Here is a 17,040-nt window from a genome sequence, read left to right as displayed (position 1 = left end):
CTAAACCTCCCCTGGCGCAGCTTGAGACTGTGTCCCCTTGTTCTGGTGCTGGTTGCCTGGGAGAAGAGACCAACCCCTTCCTGGCTACAACCACCTTTCAGGTAGTTGTAGAGGGCAATGAGGTCACCCCTGAGCCTTCTCTTCTCCAGGCTAAACAATCCCAGCTCCCTCAGCCTCTCCTCACAGGGCTGTGCTCAAGGCCTCTCACCAGCCTCATTGCCCTTCTCTGGACACGTTCAAGTGTCTTAAACTGAGGGGCCCAGAACTGGACACAGTGTGGCCTAACCAATGCAGAGTACAGGGGCACAATGACCTCCCTGCTCCTGCTGGCCACACTATTCCTAATGCAGGCCAGGATGCCATTGGCCCTCTTGGCCATCTGGGCACACTGCTGGCTCATGTTTAGGCAGCTGTCAATCAGTACCCCCAGGTCCCTCTCTGTTTGGCAGCTCTCCAGCCACTCTGACCCCAGCCTGTAGTTCTGCTGTGGCCAAAGTGCAGCACCCAGCACTTGGACTTGTTAAATGCCATCCCGTTGGACTCTGCCCATCTGTCTAGTCGGTCAAGGTCCCTCTGCAGAGCCTTTCTACCCTCTAACTGACCAACATCTGCTCCTAACTTGGTGTCATCTGCAAACTTGCTGATGACTGACTCAACCCCCTCATCCATATCATCAATGAAGATGTTAAAGAGGACGGGGCCCAGTACTGATCCCTGGGAGATGCCACTGGTGACTGGCTGCCAGCTGGATGTGGCACCATTCACCACCAAATGCAAATGTCTCTCAACATGCATAGGAATGCAAAGGTAGAAGCCCTACTACTCTCCCAAGAAGGCACACAGTGAGTGGCTGTTTGGCTGACATTTCACCCCAAGTATCAACACATTGCATTAGCAGGAAAGTTGTTAATAGCTATCAATACCAAGCACATCTTTAGCTAAAAGGGGCTAATTTACCTTCCCCTTTGTAATATATGCTTATTCTGAGAAATGCAAACTAATTCAAGTAGAAAGAAAGAGTCTCAATCTGAGTTTATAGCTTTCCATATCCTGATAAGGTTCTCTAAAACCTCATCCTAAAGAGATCTCAGATTTATTCAACAGCAGAAAGCCCAATACTGAGGCCCATCCAATTTAGTCAAATTATGTAAATCAGCATTAGAAGTAGAATCTAAACTCTGCCTGTTCTCTCCAGAGCCCTCTTAGACTAATAAAAAGTCATCTCCCCCTCCCACATGGAAGGCGCCACTAAAAGCTTGCTTCAGCAAAGGAGGTCTGACAGGACACCTTCCAGAGTCCATCAATGTTACTGCTAGGTCAGCAAAAAGAGTTGCAGCACTTAAGCCTCCCCTAAGCCTGAGAGGATTATTTCCACAGTACTGTCCTAGCCCTGGGAGCGAGACGTCAAACTCAAAATAATCTTCACGTGCTGTCCTCTGGAGGCAGACAATGAATTTCGTCAAAACAACTGAAATTTTCAGAAATACTCTCTCTCATCCATTATGTTTTGTTTTGCAAGACTGGTAAATCAAACTCTGCCACAGGTTAGGTCAGCAGCAGTATAATCCAGCAGCATAAACCTTGAAGTAAACGTTCCTGTAGCGCTACCACAAGCTCCCTACAGACATACTCCTAAGGTCCCTCAGTCACTGCAGCTCACACATCATCTCAGAGCCCAAGTACCTAACATGAACATAACATCTCTGCTGCCCAGACTGTTTATATCCACATTATTGTTCAATGATCACAATGACCTTGAGAGCCTTGTCTAAGTTACTAGATACTTACTCAACAGCCACCTTATTCTCTACCCACAGAAAAGGGTCTGCATTTTGCAAGATCTACTGCATACCCAAAGGGTCTGAACAAACCTGTTCAGCATAACACTATCCCATGACAGAGAAAAAGCCTGAATCTAACAAATTCTGAGACCAAAGAAAACCAGCTGCTTTCCTTTATTTGCCTTTTGATTGGTAGTTTGCCTGTACAATCATTTTCTGTAGTCAAATTGTCCACTGCTAACAGGCCTGAAGCAAACAAATGCTGGCATCAGTTATCACTATGGCAATGAACCCACCCCCTCAGTCCTCCGAGTGGCATACAGAAAACTTAAGATAGGAGGGGAATCACTACATAAATAGCCAGATTGGAGACTGTGTGATGGATCCCCTTTGCCAAATATAATTAAGTGGTGTATTTTTGACACAACTGAAAACCAACAGAAAAGATGATGGTACCAAGCCAATTCAGGCAAAATAATTGTATAATATCCAGGCAATGGAAACACCACAGCACTGAACTGCCCTGAGTCTACAGAAGATGAGTTTAATTATCAGAGATCTGAGTGATGTAGGAGAAACAAACAGTATGAAGCAGAATAAATGGAGGTAAAGCAAGCAAGTAAAGAAGGAAATGCACACATACACAGATGGAGAGAAAAGGAGGAGTGGGGAGAGACAGAAAGTACCTGGAAAGCTGGGAGTGCGCCAGTCCCTGGGTTATACAGGCATCGCAGCGAGGGCATGCTGTCCGCCAGGCTGGAGCAGCCCAGCCACAGAGATCTGGGCATAGAGCACTGCAGAGAAAGGACAACTATGAGATGGGACTGTATGAGACAGGATGGCACAGATTACAGGAACTTTCAAGGCTTAGCCAAATGGCATCAACACAACTGCACCTGGCCTTAACTGAGACTTTTTAAGAGAACGCAAACCGCTGCCAAGTCTTTTCCTTGAGAGAAGCTTTAGAGATGTCATAGTAGCATGAAAAAGGCACTGTGTATCAAGAAAGTGAATTTTTGATCAATTTTCCACACCAATGTGCCATTTTTTTCCAGTAACAACAACAAAAAAAGAAGTTTCTTTTCAATTAATCAGACCTGTTGTCCATGCACAGCCACACTCCAGGCACAATACAAAGCGAGCCATTTTTGCAAGGGAAGCAGAAAAGGAAATGATAACTTCGGGTACAACACAGGCAAGGAAAGAACAGGTTGGGTGTTGGTTTTTTTTGTTGACAAAGGGGTTGAAAGGAAGAACCTGCAATCCAAAGGGAATAGAAACTTGGTGACACTTGATAGGATTTTCATGTTTCTGCTTGCCTTGTTATTAATTAAACAAAATTGTTATAAAAAACACTGATTCTGCTCCTCCAAATAAGGAGCCAAAGCAGCTAATCAAGGAAAATACTAACCATTCTGATAGTTAAAGCCATTACCCTCTGAAATACAGAGTTGCTTGTTCATTTTACACCACTACTATTAAATTTAGGGATATATTATGATAGCAATTGCTTTTATACCAGCCACAGAGTTTTCAATGTCATAAGCACTGCTGGTTTTTGTCTAATTACTGGCAAGTCAGAAAAAGGCAAGTGTATTTTACGTTGGCAAATAGCTATGAAAACTGTAGGATATGATAGATTAGATGCTAGAGATTGCAAACCCTCACTCTCTTTTTTTGCACACCCTCTCCCTGTTTTTCTTCAAGGGTGGACAGGAGGAAATCTGAGCGGATAGGGCAGCTGGAATGGGTATGAAATGACAGCTGCCTTTTGAGCCACCATTTCTTGCTGCTCTTAAGAGGGCTAGAAAACCCTCTACAATGTTGCACTAAATTAGTATGTAAAAGCAGCATAACCCATCCTTGAATGTGCAGAAAGGTGATCACCAACATCCATAATCTGGTACTGTGCAGCCAGCCACAGAAAGATTAACCCTGTCTATCATCATGTTCTTTGCCATACTTTGTTGCAGTTCACCCTGCTGTTGAGAACCAGTGTTAAAAGACTGCTGAGGAACAATCCAAACAAATGCCCTTGTCAGGAGTTTATGATACCTTAAAATAAATTCCTCATCTTGTTTTGGTTTTGGTTTGGTTTGGTTTGGTTTTGTTGGTTGGCTGGTTTTGGTGGATTTTTGGTTGGTCGGTCTGGAGGGTTTTGTTTGTTTGGGGGTTTGTTGTTGTTTGTTTGGGGTGGGGTCTTTTCTTTGTTAAAAACACCCACCCTACACTTTACAAAGATACTGAAACTCCAGAACTTCACAGGGTTACACAATTTGTAGATAATGCCTCTCCTGAAGACAAAACCATTGATAAATCCAGCCACAGCATTTTAACAGGCAACAAAAATCTGAACCATACTTCCTTGCCTGCCACCCAGTCCTCCCTGAAAACAAACCCTTCCACATACAAAAACCTTCTGAATGCCAGCTATCTTTTCTTTGTTAATGCAGTAGGGATCACTGCAACTATTAAAAGCTGTTGTGTGTTGTGACAATCAGCCTTTTTAAAAGTGTATATATATATATATATATGAAGGAGACATGGTTAGGTGTATCACCAATTTAATAATCCACTTACTGAAATCAAAGTTGTTTACTACTCTCCAAGAACATCACAGTAAGCAGGGAGATTAACTACAACACAGTATCTCTGAGGATATAAGCATGTTCATTTGGTAAGCTGCTCAACATTACCCATCCTAGGATTCATAACAAAATAAAACAGAGGTGTGCCTTTTTCTCTGTGTGTGTGACTGCTTGCTTGGGTTTTTGGTGGTGGTGGTTTGGTTTGTTTTTACATATGGACTTATCAAAGTCTTGTCCCAATCATTTATGCCCTCTTCTCAAGCTTTCCCATCTCTTATGCCAAGTCAAGTTTTCATGCTGTAACAACAAACTTACAGAACTGATTGCCATTAAAATCAATGGACAACAGAAAAGAAGTTACTTTCAATATTTGTATTGTGTGGGAAGACAGAGGCAGGAAAAATGAGGGCCGCTCTGTCAGTGGAAAGAGAGGCTTATGGTGCCTCAAAATGTGTGAGATTATGGCTCAAATCAGAGTCACTTGCAAACTGCAGGTAGGGCATTCCATTGTGCCAAGGCACTTACAATGTAATGAAATGTCTTCCTCTAAAATTGCTGCAATAACAAAAGAAAACACTGGAGGTCTGTTCTGCAGAACTCTCTGTACCCACAGAGGATATCATTACTCACCCATGCACTCCCATTGCTTAGTATTACTACAGAATTAGGAAGGATATGCTAAAAGAGTACCAACACCTAAGATCACTTCTGAACCTGCTTCAATACATAACAGAATTTATATTACTGACACAGTTCTCTTACCCATCTTAAAAAAATTAACTGTAAAGCTGCACACAGTTTGGGAGAAAATGTCATTCCTTTACTTGACTTTTACCTATTGAAGGAAGCAGAGGCACTAAATTACTGTTGGTGACTGAAAGAAGCTTATTCACAAGCATGAACAAAAGGCCCCAGGTGCTTCAATAGAAACAGCTTGTGTGTAAATCAGATGAGTGACCCAACAGAACAACTTCATTTACAGCCTGATCTCTGAAAAAATCTCAACAGCCTCTATCCCCATCTACTGAACAAGCCACGTGTCAAACACTCACTTTTGTACTGTCAGCTCCACAAACAAGGGACTGGCCTCAATGTTCACCGCTTGAAAGCTGACTGACAAAAATCCTCTCCTGAACTCAAGTCAATCTGCATTGATTCTTCCAAACAAAGATAGGGAGGCACAGCATTTGGACTACAGCCAAATGGGAATGCTGGTATTGCTTGCTAAGTACCAGGTCAGGATGCAGCAGTTGCTCTACCTTCCTGATTCCTGACTGCACCAGTACTTGGGACATCTGCACAACTTTCAGAGAGACACGAAGCTTTTCTCATATAAAAGCTGAGCATCTTTTAATACACACTGAATGGCATAGGACAGGGAATTATTTGACAAAACCTAAAATTTCTCTTTCCAACTGGTTTTGGTGTCCCATTCCCTGAACTCTAAAATGTATTTTCCCACTAAAGACCAGCATCCTCCTCCTGACAGAGGCTGGTACCAGCTGCTCCACTGGTGAATAAAATGGGCTGGCCTTACTTTGAATGGGACAGAAGCATTCACAGTCACTATCTGAGTGGGCAGCAACTGTAAGATGAAAGGAAGCAATATTTTAACCTATTCAATTAGTCTTGTAACCATATTGCAAGACCATTTTTGACTGCATGAGATGCTCTGCCCCTAATAGCCCAACCTCTCTCCCAATTATTTCATGTCCTAAAGACAAATTTCAATGCCTGCTCAACGGCTAAATTTTTGCCAGTGCTAAAAATGGATTATTTACTTTATTTGCTATTGCATTACAAGATTACACATTACCATTTCAGACTGTTTGGGTTGGTTTTCTTATCAAATTTGTTCTCTTCTAGTCCTTCAGCAAATACAATCTACTAAGGGTAACTAACACAGTTTTATTGAATTGTGTTACAGGTCAGAAATGTATCACCTTGTCCTGCAAAACTAAGTGGCTCTACAAAGGGGAAAAAACCCAGAAGTTCTTGGACTACTACAATTTACAGCTATAGTGTACAGGTGTGAAAACACAGACTCACTGTACTGAACTCACTGTAAAATGAGAACAACAACAAAACCCAAGTCAGTAGGTCAAGGATATTTACTTTGTAAAGCCTTTGGAGAAATTACTTGGTAGTTCAGACAGACTGTCTTTAACTGTGGTGCATTTTAACATAATGAAGAGTAAGAACCTATCATCACTGTCTGAACCCTTCAGTCAACTTTATGATAACCTCTGTGCCTAAGACTTATCTGATTTACAGGCAACCTAAACATATTTCTGCACATCTTCACAGGTTAGTGGCAAAGCCAAAAAAATAGTTGTGTTTTTTTTCCCACCCAAAGGCTGGTTTTTTGGTTAACTGTACCTCAGAGTAATTTCAATTACTAGCCACATCTACGACAATTCCTACATCCCTTGGGAGATGGGAAATTAACATCCTGTCCACCCAGTATTTTCATCAAGGAGAATAAATAGAATATGACACATGTTGAGAAGGGCTGCAAAGTTCATAAACTAAGAGTTTCTAGTGTGCTAAGAGTGCTTCATCTGGTTGGTCCAGCTGATTGTAAGCCACAGAACAAGCTATAGCTGTACAAAGGAAAACAGAAACACAAGTTATAACTATTACAAACACCAGGACAAGAGGGGAAGAGAAGTGCTGGAAATTCTACCACCCAAACTGGAGCATGTAAAATGCAAGGGGTGCTCTGCAGAGTATTAAAACTATACACACTCAACTTGAGATTAGGAGGAGACAGGTCTTTCCCCACCTCTTTTTGTGTGTTTTTTTTCTAATCACTTGAGAAAGCAAACATGGGATGGCTGGCAGATACCATTCTCCCTGAAAGGCTCTTTTGCAGTACTGTTTCCTGCTTGCTTTCTAAAATTGAATTCTTGGGAAATGTGCCTCGGGGGTTTAGGCTGGATGTTAGGAAGAAGTTCTTCACAGAAGGAGTGATTGGCCATTGGAATGGGCTGCCCAGGGAGGTGGTGGAGTCACCATCACTGGAGGTGTTTAAGAAGAGACTGGATGGTGCGCTTGGTGCCATGGTTTAGTTGATTAGATGGTGTTGGATGATAGGTTGGACTTGATGATCTTGAGAGTCTTTTCCAACTTGGTTAATCCTATTCTATGCAAACATGCTCAGATGTTACTATGATTTCTAATATTCACAATTACTCTTCATAGAAACATTTATGTTGGAAAGGACCTTTAAGATCATCACGTCCAATTGTTAACCCAGTGCTGCCAAATGACCACAATTACATGTCTTTTAAATGCCTCCAGGGATGGTGACTCTACCACTTCCCCAGGCAGCTTGTTCCAGGGCTTGACAACCCTTCCAGTAAATAAATTTAACCTAGTATGCAATCTAAACATCCTCTGGTGCAACATGAGCTCATTTCCTCTTGTCCTATCACCTGGGAAAAGAAACCAATACCCTTGCTACAACTTCCTTTCATGCAGCTGAAAAGAATTATAAGGTCTCCCCTCTTCTCCACACTAAACTATCCCAGTCTTCTCTGCTGCTTCTCATAAGACTTATGGTCTAGACACTTCACCAGCCTTGTTGCCCTTCTCTGGGCATGCTCCAGCGATTCCATATCTTTCTTATAATGAGGGGCCAAGAACTGAACATAATATTCAAGGTGCAGCCTCAGCACTGCCAAATACAGGGGGATAATCCCAATCCCCTCCCTAGTCTCACCAACCACACGATTTCTGATACAGGTCAGGATGCCACTGGCCTTCTTGGCCACCTGGGCACAGCTCATACTCAGCCAGCTGTCAACCAACACCCCCAGGTCTTTTTCATTCAGGCAGCCTTGCAGCCACTCTATTGCCAAGGCTGTAGCATTGCACGGGGTCGTGACCCAAGTGCAGGATCCAGCACTTGACCTTGTTGAACTTCATTGGCCCTAACACATCAATCCAGCTCTGTGGAGCCTTCCTACCCTGAAGCAAATCAACACTCCTGCCCAGATTGGTGTTGTATACAAATTTATTGAGGGTGCACTCAATCTCCTTGTCCAGATAATTGATAAAGATATTAAAAAGACAACAGGCCTCTATACTGAACCCTATGCAAAACCACTTGGGCCCAGCCACCAACTGAATTTAACCCCATTCAGCATCACTCTCCGGGCCCAGCCACCCCAGGAGTAGCCAGTTTCACCAGCACAATGCTGTGAGAAATGGTGTCAGAGGCACAGCATCCACAACCTGCCTTTCATCCACTAAGCAGGTCACTTTGTCACAGGAGATCAGGTTAGTCAAGCAGGACCTGCCTTTCATAAACCCATGCTGACCAGGCTTGATCATCTAGTTATCTTGTATGTGCCACTTGATGGCCCTCAGGATGATCTGCTCCATAATATTCCCTGGCACCAAGGTCAGACTGACAGTCCTGTAGCTTCCCAGATTCTCCTTCCTGCCTGTCTTGTAGGACAGTGTCATTTGTTAATCTCTAGTCATCTAGAACCTCCCTGGTTAGCCAGGACTGCTGGTAAATGATTGAAAATAGCTCAGCAAGCACATCCATCAGCTCCCTCAATACTCTTGGGTAGACCCCACATAACCTCAGAGACTTGTGTCTAAGTGGTGCAGCAGGTTGCTAACCATTTTTCCTTGGATTATAGGGGCTTCATTCTGCTCCTTATCCCTGTCTTCCAGCACAGGGCCTGGGCAGCAAGAGAACAACTGGTCTACTATTAAAGACTAAGGGAAAGGAGGCATGAAGTACCTCAGCCTGTTATAACGTAACACAACAAGCAGGAGAACAAATGCCAATTCTTCTCAGTCCCACTCAGTTTCCTCTTCTACTTCTTTTGGTCACATATTTAACTAAGCCAATGCCAAAACTGTAACACACATCACTTTCACATTGCATGGCTCACGTGCACGGTTCCTGTCACCACAGGATGCAATACCTTGTATGAAATGCATCAGATAAGACATCTCATGAAACTTAAAAGCAATTCCAGAAATTTACTTCTGGCTGAAAAGTGATTTTGTTTCCTTGGTCCACTTTTAATTCTTTCCCTCTCTCTCTCACACATAAAAATGAAAAGTTATCTTCCCAGCCCCCCTTCCTACAGTTCCCAGTGAATCTTGTGTACTTCCACAATTAAAACACCTGCCAAACATATTTCATTTTTTAGCTTAGGTTTCATATCTGAGAAAGAGGTATGGGATAACTTTTAAAAACCCCAACAAACCTGCAAAACTAGAATGAGAATATTCTTCATTGTTATTATTTTAGTAGGGTTGGGGTTTTTTTTTTGGTGGGGCTTTTTTTTTCTCTTCCCCCCCCCCCCCCCCCCCCATCCCAGCAGTGGATACAAGGCATACTAAATATGTAATTACATTGGAGAGCCATCCAGCTTTCAAAGGAGCCATTCCAGTGAGTTGTGTAAATAATATGCCTTTAAAAACCCTAAAACATGAATACAGATTTACCAGTTATGGAGTAGTTATATACCTGAGAGACAAGAATACCCATTAAAAAAAAATCTATATATATATAAAATCCTGCCTAATTATGAACTTACCAAAGAGACTAGCATGGCTCAGAGCAAATTAATACTTAGATAACTTTCTCCAAATTTTGTCTGTTTTTGTTTGAAAATACAATGGGGGGAAAGAGAAAAAAGGAGAAGGGGGAAAGAGAAAAAAGGAGAAGGGGGAAAGAGAAAAAAGGAGAAGGGGGAAAGAGAAAAAAGGAGAAGGGGGAAAGAGAAAAAAGGAGAAGGGGAAAAGAGAAAAAAGGAGAAGGGGGAAAGAGAAAAAAGGAGAAGGGGGAAAGAGAAAAAAGGAGAAGGGGGAAAGAGAAAAAAGGAGAAGGGGGAAAGAGAAAAAAGGAGAAGGGGGAAAGAGAAAAAAGGAGAAGGGGGAAAGAGAAAAAAGGAGAAGGGGGAAAGAGAAAAAAGGAGAAGGGGGAAAGAGAAAAAAGGAGAAGGGGGAAAGAGAAAAAAGGAGAAGGGGGAAAGAGAAAAAAGGAGAAGGGGGAAAGAGAAAAAAGGAGAAGGGGGAAAGAGAAAAAAGGAGAAGGGGGAAAGAGAAAAAGGAGAAGGGGGAAAGAGAAAAAAGGAGAAGGGGGAAAGAGAAAAAAGGAGAAGGGGGAAAGAGAAAAAAGGAGAAGGGGGAAAGAGAAAAAAGGAGAAGGGGGAAAGAGAAAAAAGGAGAAGGGGGAAAGAGAAAAAAGGAGAAGGGGGAAAGAGAAAAAAGGAGAAGGGGGAAAGAGAAAAAAGGAGAAGGGGGAAAGAGAAAAAAGGAGAAGGGGGAAAGAGAAAAAAGGAGAAGGGGGAAAGAGAAAAAAGGAGAAGGGGGAAAGAGAAGGGAGAGAAAAAAGGAAGAGGAGAAAAAAAAAAAAAAGAAGGAAAGTTAAAAGTTGTAAATAAAGAGAAAACCCAGGCGGCCAGTACCAGAACAAGAGCACACAGTCTCAGGCTGCACCAGGGGAGGTTCAGGCTAGATGTTAGGAAAAAGTTCTATACAGAAAGAGTGATTGCCCATTGGAATGGGCTGCCTGGGGAGGTGGTGGAGTCGCCATCATTGGAGGTTTTCAGGAGAAGACTTGATGGGGTGCTTGGTGCCGTGGGTTAGTTGTTTGGGTGGTGTTGGATTGGTTGATGGGTTGGACACGATGATCTCGAAGGTCTCTTCCAACCTGGTTTATTCTATGTATTCTATGATTCTACAATGGCTAGACCCATACAGTCCAAATTTACACCTCCTTACACCTCAGACTACGGTCCCCTGCACTTAAAACAATGCAATTCTGACTTTCCTTGTCACTGGCAGTTTTTTTTGTGGAAGTTTTTCCATAGAAAGAAAACAAATGTATAATATAAAGAGGCTACCACAGTACTCCTCAGAAGGTGAACATGCGAAGGATCTCCCATGGTTCAACTAACCCACAAACTGTCAGCTCCTCTAGACAGCAGCACATACCTGCACCAGAATTGTGAAGGCCAACATGCAATTAAAAATAACCAGTGCTTTTCACAATTTCTCAGTTTCTATTATGTTCAGACATTTTGGTCACAGTTCCAGAAACATGTATGGGGATAATTAGAAGTGGTCTGTGCTCCTGTCTTGCTATAATAAAAGTAATTGGGCTATCTTATTAAAGACCTTTGAAGCTGACAATATGTTCCTGAGAAAACCACAGGATTTATCTTCAAAACAACTAGGTCCCACAAACCAGAAGATGAAACATACTGCCAGGGTTCAATTTGTAACACTCTTCCTATACTCCTAACAGAGTTACTGGATTTGTTACCCCAGTACAGATCACTGATGGGGTTCCCAGGTTCTGCAAGGTTTGCCATGCATATGCAGCTCAAACTGCTTTAAATGATTCCTTTTTCTTCAGCCTCCCATTTTTAATGAAATTAATCAATAAATTTTCCTTAGCACCCATATTATGCAAACTCTTCTCTCTAATCTTATGGTACCTCCCTAGCTTACAGTCACTTCTTACTAGAGATTACGGTTCACTGACTACTCCTAATATCACAGATAAAGAACATAGAAACAGGTTTATATGTTCAGATTATCCAAGTAATTTCTTATCTAAGTGTGATCCAGAAGGATCAAATCATAGCTTTAAGCTAATGTTTGCAAAGAATGTTTCCCCCAACGAGTGGTTACTGGAGTTCAGCCCCCAGGATTCCAGATCAGCAGAAATTACACGGCCCACAAAGGAGACAACTTCCCACCTACAAGGCATAAAAGACCCTCAATTGCTTGAAGGAACTTGTGTAGATCATATCTGAACTAGACAATAGCATTTCCATACTTGCAGCTCTTTAATCCATGAAACTGATAAATCTAAATCACAGAGAGAGTGATTGCCCATTGGAATGGGCTGCATGGGGAGGTGGTGGAGTCACCATCATTGGAGGTGTTCAGGAGGAGACTTGATGGGGTGCTTGGTGCCATGGTTTAGTTGATTAGGTGGGTTGGATGCGATGATCTTGAAGGTCTCTTCCAACCTGGTTTATTCTATGTATTTCTATGTACCTGCAGAGCATTGAACCAGATGCCATACCCTTCTTTAAGGAGTGTAACAAGCAGAGACTTGCATGTGGTTCTCTAAGCAACACCAAAGATAGGATTGCCAAAAGCAAGCCCTACCTAAACTTGCTAAAAGGAATTTCCAAGGCCTAAACCATGAAACTATCTCAAGGTTCAAACCAGAGATTTTACAAGCCCAAGAGTACCAGGCTCTTTTGTTAGCAAGGAAACACATTTGCTATTAAAGTCCATCATGTTGAAAGCCTGATTTTGCCCCAGTTCTGAACAATTTAAAAATCTTCTTATGGCACAAGGGAGAAAGCTAATTCTTTGATACAGGCATTCTACATGAGCTTGAGCAGAGTACCACAGCACCTTAGCTCCACATCCACACAGCAAGGTCTGCCCGTGAAAGAGGTGTTAGAGACTGTGTCTGTCATGAGCTCTGACATATAAATAGCAAAAACAGAAAAGAAGAAAAAAATACAAGTGCCAAGGAGAGCAGTGAATCATCACCTTCATGATAAAAAGCAGAAAGGGCAGTATACCAACTGCCTAACCATCACTGAACCTGAACAGCTATGAGGCTGTAAAAATTTTGCCCAACCTTGCTCCAAGAAGTGGGTTGAAATCTCTTCAGCTTGGGACACTTCTGTAACTTTGGTCCATTGCACAAACTGCAGAGAACAAACCTACACTGGTGGAGAGATGTAGTGGAGGCTCCATGAGATTTTCCTCTACCTCTAGCTTTATTTAATTCCACAAAATCCCTCAGGACTATTGTGAAGCACCTACCACACAAAACTGTTCCAGGGATAACTCCTCAAAATTACAAAGGGGAGGCATTAGCCCTAACTCTGAATTATCATGCTTCACAAGCCATCTAAAATTAATACTTTTAACTTCCCTGTTTATGTAATCAAAATAATGTTTTGTAAGTGTTTCAGCTAATTAAGAGCTTAATTTGCCCAATTTCACACTTTGGCTTTCATTATAGAAAGTGTCAATATAATACAGGAATTGGAATGTCATGTCTATTGATCATATTTATAGACAAACATTCCCTCCCCTCCCCTTCTCAGAAGTCAATTGCAGCTTATCTTCAAAGGGTCAACATCTAGGTGATGAGATGTTACAGACTTCTAGCAGCATGTTGCTGCCATTCAAAAACAGCCTCAAATGAAGATCAAGGCTGAATACATTAACTGTAGGTGTTTGCCTTCTTGGAGAACATAAACCCACAGGAAACAGAGTAAAGAGAGCTTTGCAGGTTACTTAGAATGCTATTCTTAAAGCAACACATATTCCTGGGCATTGGCATTGTATTTCCACTGGCACACACAGGAGCACAACGCAGCTCTTCACCACAGCACAGCACCATTAAATAGAAAACCCTGCCATGAAAGGGCAAAGGGTAATGGCATCAGTGTGGGCAACCCATGCTCAGGTAGTGTTCAACTATTATCTCCACTTTAAGCAGGCTGAAAATATGCAAATCCAGTCAGCACTCTCTTTTGAGATAAAATTGTCAGATTTATGGATCTTTATGGTATGTGTCTAGTCTTGCAGAACTCCATGTTCCTCCACCCCATCTGTAATATAAACTGCTTTTAGCCCACATTAATACAATGTGTTACTGGGTTAACTTCTCACATTCTGTATAAGCCAGGCAGCAGATCGATACTCAGCTATGCTGAGGGGAAAAAAATAAAATCATTATGTTAGCATCCTGTTTAAAAACACAGGCACCAAGAGGATAAACCTGATGCACAGGCACTGTTCCATCTGGATGCATATGTAGCTTACTGCTTTTAAATACATCAAAAGGGAGGTTGTAGCCAGGTGGGGGTTGGTCTCTTCTCCTGGGCGGCCAGCAACAGAACAAGGAGACACAGTCTCAAGCTGCATCAGGGGAGGTTTGGGCTGGATGTTAAGAAGTAGTTCTTCATAAAAAGAGTGATTGGCCACTGGAATGGGCTGCCCAGGGAGGTGTTTAGGAAGATACTGGATGGCACTTGGTGCCATGGTTTAGTTGATTAGATGGTGTTGGATGATAGGTTGGACTCAATCTCAAAGGTCTTTTCCAACCTGGTTAATTCTATTCTATTCTAAAAGCAGCTCTCCTTCCAGGAATCATACAGACACAGCCTTTGATACACCCTACACCAAATCATCCTCAACTCAAAAAAGCTTCTCTGTTTCTCATGAAAAGTTCTTTCAATTAAAAGTTCACAGAATCACCAAGGCTGGAAGAGACCTCAAAGATCATCAAGTCCAACCTGTCACCACAGACCCCATGACTAAACCATGGCACCAAGTGCCACGTCCAATCCTCTCTTGAACACCTCCAGGGATGGTGACTCCACCACCTCCCTGGGCAGCCCATTCCAAGTTTCCACCCTTTGTATCAACTCCCCAACCATATAATTCCTGTGGTAAAATCACAGCTTTGCTATTCTAAATTCAGTGCTGTTTTCATGACAGCACTTGCTAATGACACAAGCTCAAGTTTGTAACTTTGCATTGGATCAAGAAGAAGTAAGAAGATTTAAGATAGACTTTAGAACCAGTAACAGTAAACTATAAATCAAAAAAGGAAGCAGCCATGTGGAAAAAAAATTAAAAAGCATAAGCTTTTCTATTATTTGAGGTTGCCTAATGTTAAAGTGTCCTTTGAAAAATCACTAACTGAGCATTTAGGGGTTATGTGACCCCGAGATTTACTTTTCAGTCAAAAAAGCATGTATCTACCTGCATCAGAGCAGTGGCACTATAACCTAGCACAAAGAGATGCAGGCCTGTTTGCCTCAAAAGTAAAAGAAAACTAGAACAGCCACACTGGCCTCTTCCCATTGTTCTCCCAACCTACCACATAAGAAAAAGAAACTGATGCCATGCCCCACAGGTCAACAAACTTGAGCTCTGTGAGACGATAATTGCAGAGCTGAGATTCCTCTGAGACACCTTGCCTGCAGCTCAGCAAAGTTTAAATCAAGAAAACATCAGCTTCAGTGTCCCAGCTGACCTTCGACTAGTGTGGACCTGAAGAGAGAAAGAAATGGTCTCTCAGAGAGAAGCTCCAAAGCACATTTCACTTTTGCAGTATCACTCATCCGAAGAACTGGTTTGCAAATATAACACAGGACTCAATGCTGCTGCTCTTATATGTGTTCAAGCTCTTCTCAGTTTCACAGAAGTCAATGTTAAGTCGACAGCAGTAAGCAAATTGCACAAAGACGTTACTACTTACTACTTGTCAGATACTGAGACAAGACTGTAGAGCCATCCTGTTAGCACCTGCAATGAAACTCTTGTTTTAAGGGGTTTTACTGCTGCAGTTTTTCATTCCCTCCCACTACACTCAAGTGACTTGGCACTTTGTTTCTGTTGAGCTCACGCTACCGTAGATGCCTTCGCCACCACGTTTCATCATTCCACCACCCCAGTTGCCAGGACAACAGGATGAAGCTTATCTGTACTGTTTTCATATTTCCAGGTTTTTGTTGCCATAACAACACAATCATTCAGGCTTTCTACAAACCCAGGTACTTTAAGCCACATATTCTCAAGGACGTAGGATACACCACGTGCGTGTCTTCATGAGAGAAGAGATTTGTACAGGCAATTCGTAAATTAATCTATTTTTTTTCTGAAGGGGGGATTTTTCACTCACAAAAGTGAAAAGTTGACATCAATTGCTAGAGGCAGACTGCTGAGACATCTGAAGCCTGGCCTTTAATAACAGCCAGAGTAATATAGCGCGAGGCCACTTCCGAACGGGGAGTCCCCACAGTGTCAGATTGTGTCAAACTGCACAATTGTTATGTGATGTGAGTAAGTGTCCATACGTGTTTCACCCAGGCAGATCTGAATTAGACGCTAGATGCAATCCTCTGGAGTTTTAACCCAGTGGCCTCCCCATTATTACCAGCATCACAACCATGCAGCTTTGTGTTTGAAGGCCCATTTCAATTCTGTAATTCGAGCTGCTGTTGCAGATTCCTTTTCAAACTCTGACCCTTTTTGCTTTCAGGTGACTGCATTTTGAACTTTTATTTACAGGAAGTGCACATTCATAAGACTGGTGAGAAAATGTTACACAAACACAGCATGCATAAGACACAAAACAGTGATGGCTATGAGGGGTATCGGCTAACATGGCACCGTAACTTCATTACACCCTCATTTATGTACTTCACTAATGAGACAAGCACAGGTGTCCAACACGGTCCCTCACATGAGATGAATAACAATAATACAGTCCAACCTGCTTTAGCCATGCTTGGTATCCAGAAGATATAAGTTGGAATCCATCTTTTGGCATGTGAATTCGGGGCTAGGAGAGAATAGACATAAAGAGAGACCTCCTTTTACACTGGGACCTAGCTAACCTACGTCTAAATCCTGGAGCATTTTAAACAATGCCAATTTTTTTAAGCCACATAGGAAGGTTTAATCCCCAGATTAGTTCTTGTTTACTCCTCTGATATTAGCTGGTTTAGCAATGCTTTTTTAATAAAACCAACATAGTTTTTATTATTTCCACACCGTCAGTATACATAGGTATAAAATTTCCACACAAACACACAGCCTCTGTGGTGGGTGCACAAGAAGAGACCAATGCTCATTAATGC

General features: G+C 42.3%; 1 protein-coding gene across 4 annotated transcripts in view; it reads right to left on the bottom strand.

Annotated features, from left to right (window-relative positions):
* Window positions 1-17,040, bottom strand: part of BTRC (beta-transducin repeat containing E3 ubiquitin protein ligase) — a 129,098-nt gene that overhangs the window by 94,122 nt on the left and 17,936 nt on the right. The window contains exons 2-3 of one of the 4 annotated variants that reach the window (XM_054163184.1): window positions 16,674-16,742; window positions 2,468-2,575 (exon numbers count right to left, since the gene is read on the bottom strand). The exons of 1 other annotated variant lie outside the window; for it this stretch is intronic. In XM_054163184.1, coding sequence (XP_054019159.1) covers window positions 2,468-2,575; window positions 16,674-16,742 — 177 coding nt within the window. The remainder of the gene's footprint in view (window positions 1-2,467; window positions 2,576-16,673; window positions 16,743-17,040) is intronic. 2 more of the 4 variants (XM_054163185.1, XM_009908120.2) reach the window with 2 other exon arrangements.

The sequence above is a fragment of the Dryobates pubescens genome, chromosome 8 (genome assembly GCF_014839835.1).
Source record: "Dryobates pubescens isolate bDryPub1 chromosome 8, bDryPub1.pri, whole genome shotgun sequence".
NCBI classification, from domain to species: Eukaryota; Metazoa; Chordata; class Aves; order Piciformes; family Picidae; genus Dryobates; species Dryobates pubescens.
Note: the sequence above shows the minus strand (reverse complement) of the source record. Positions and strands in the feature narration are given on the sequence as shown.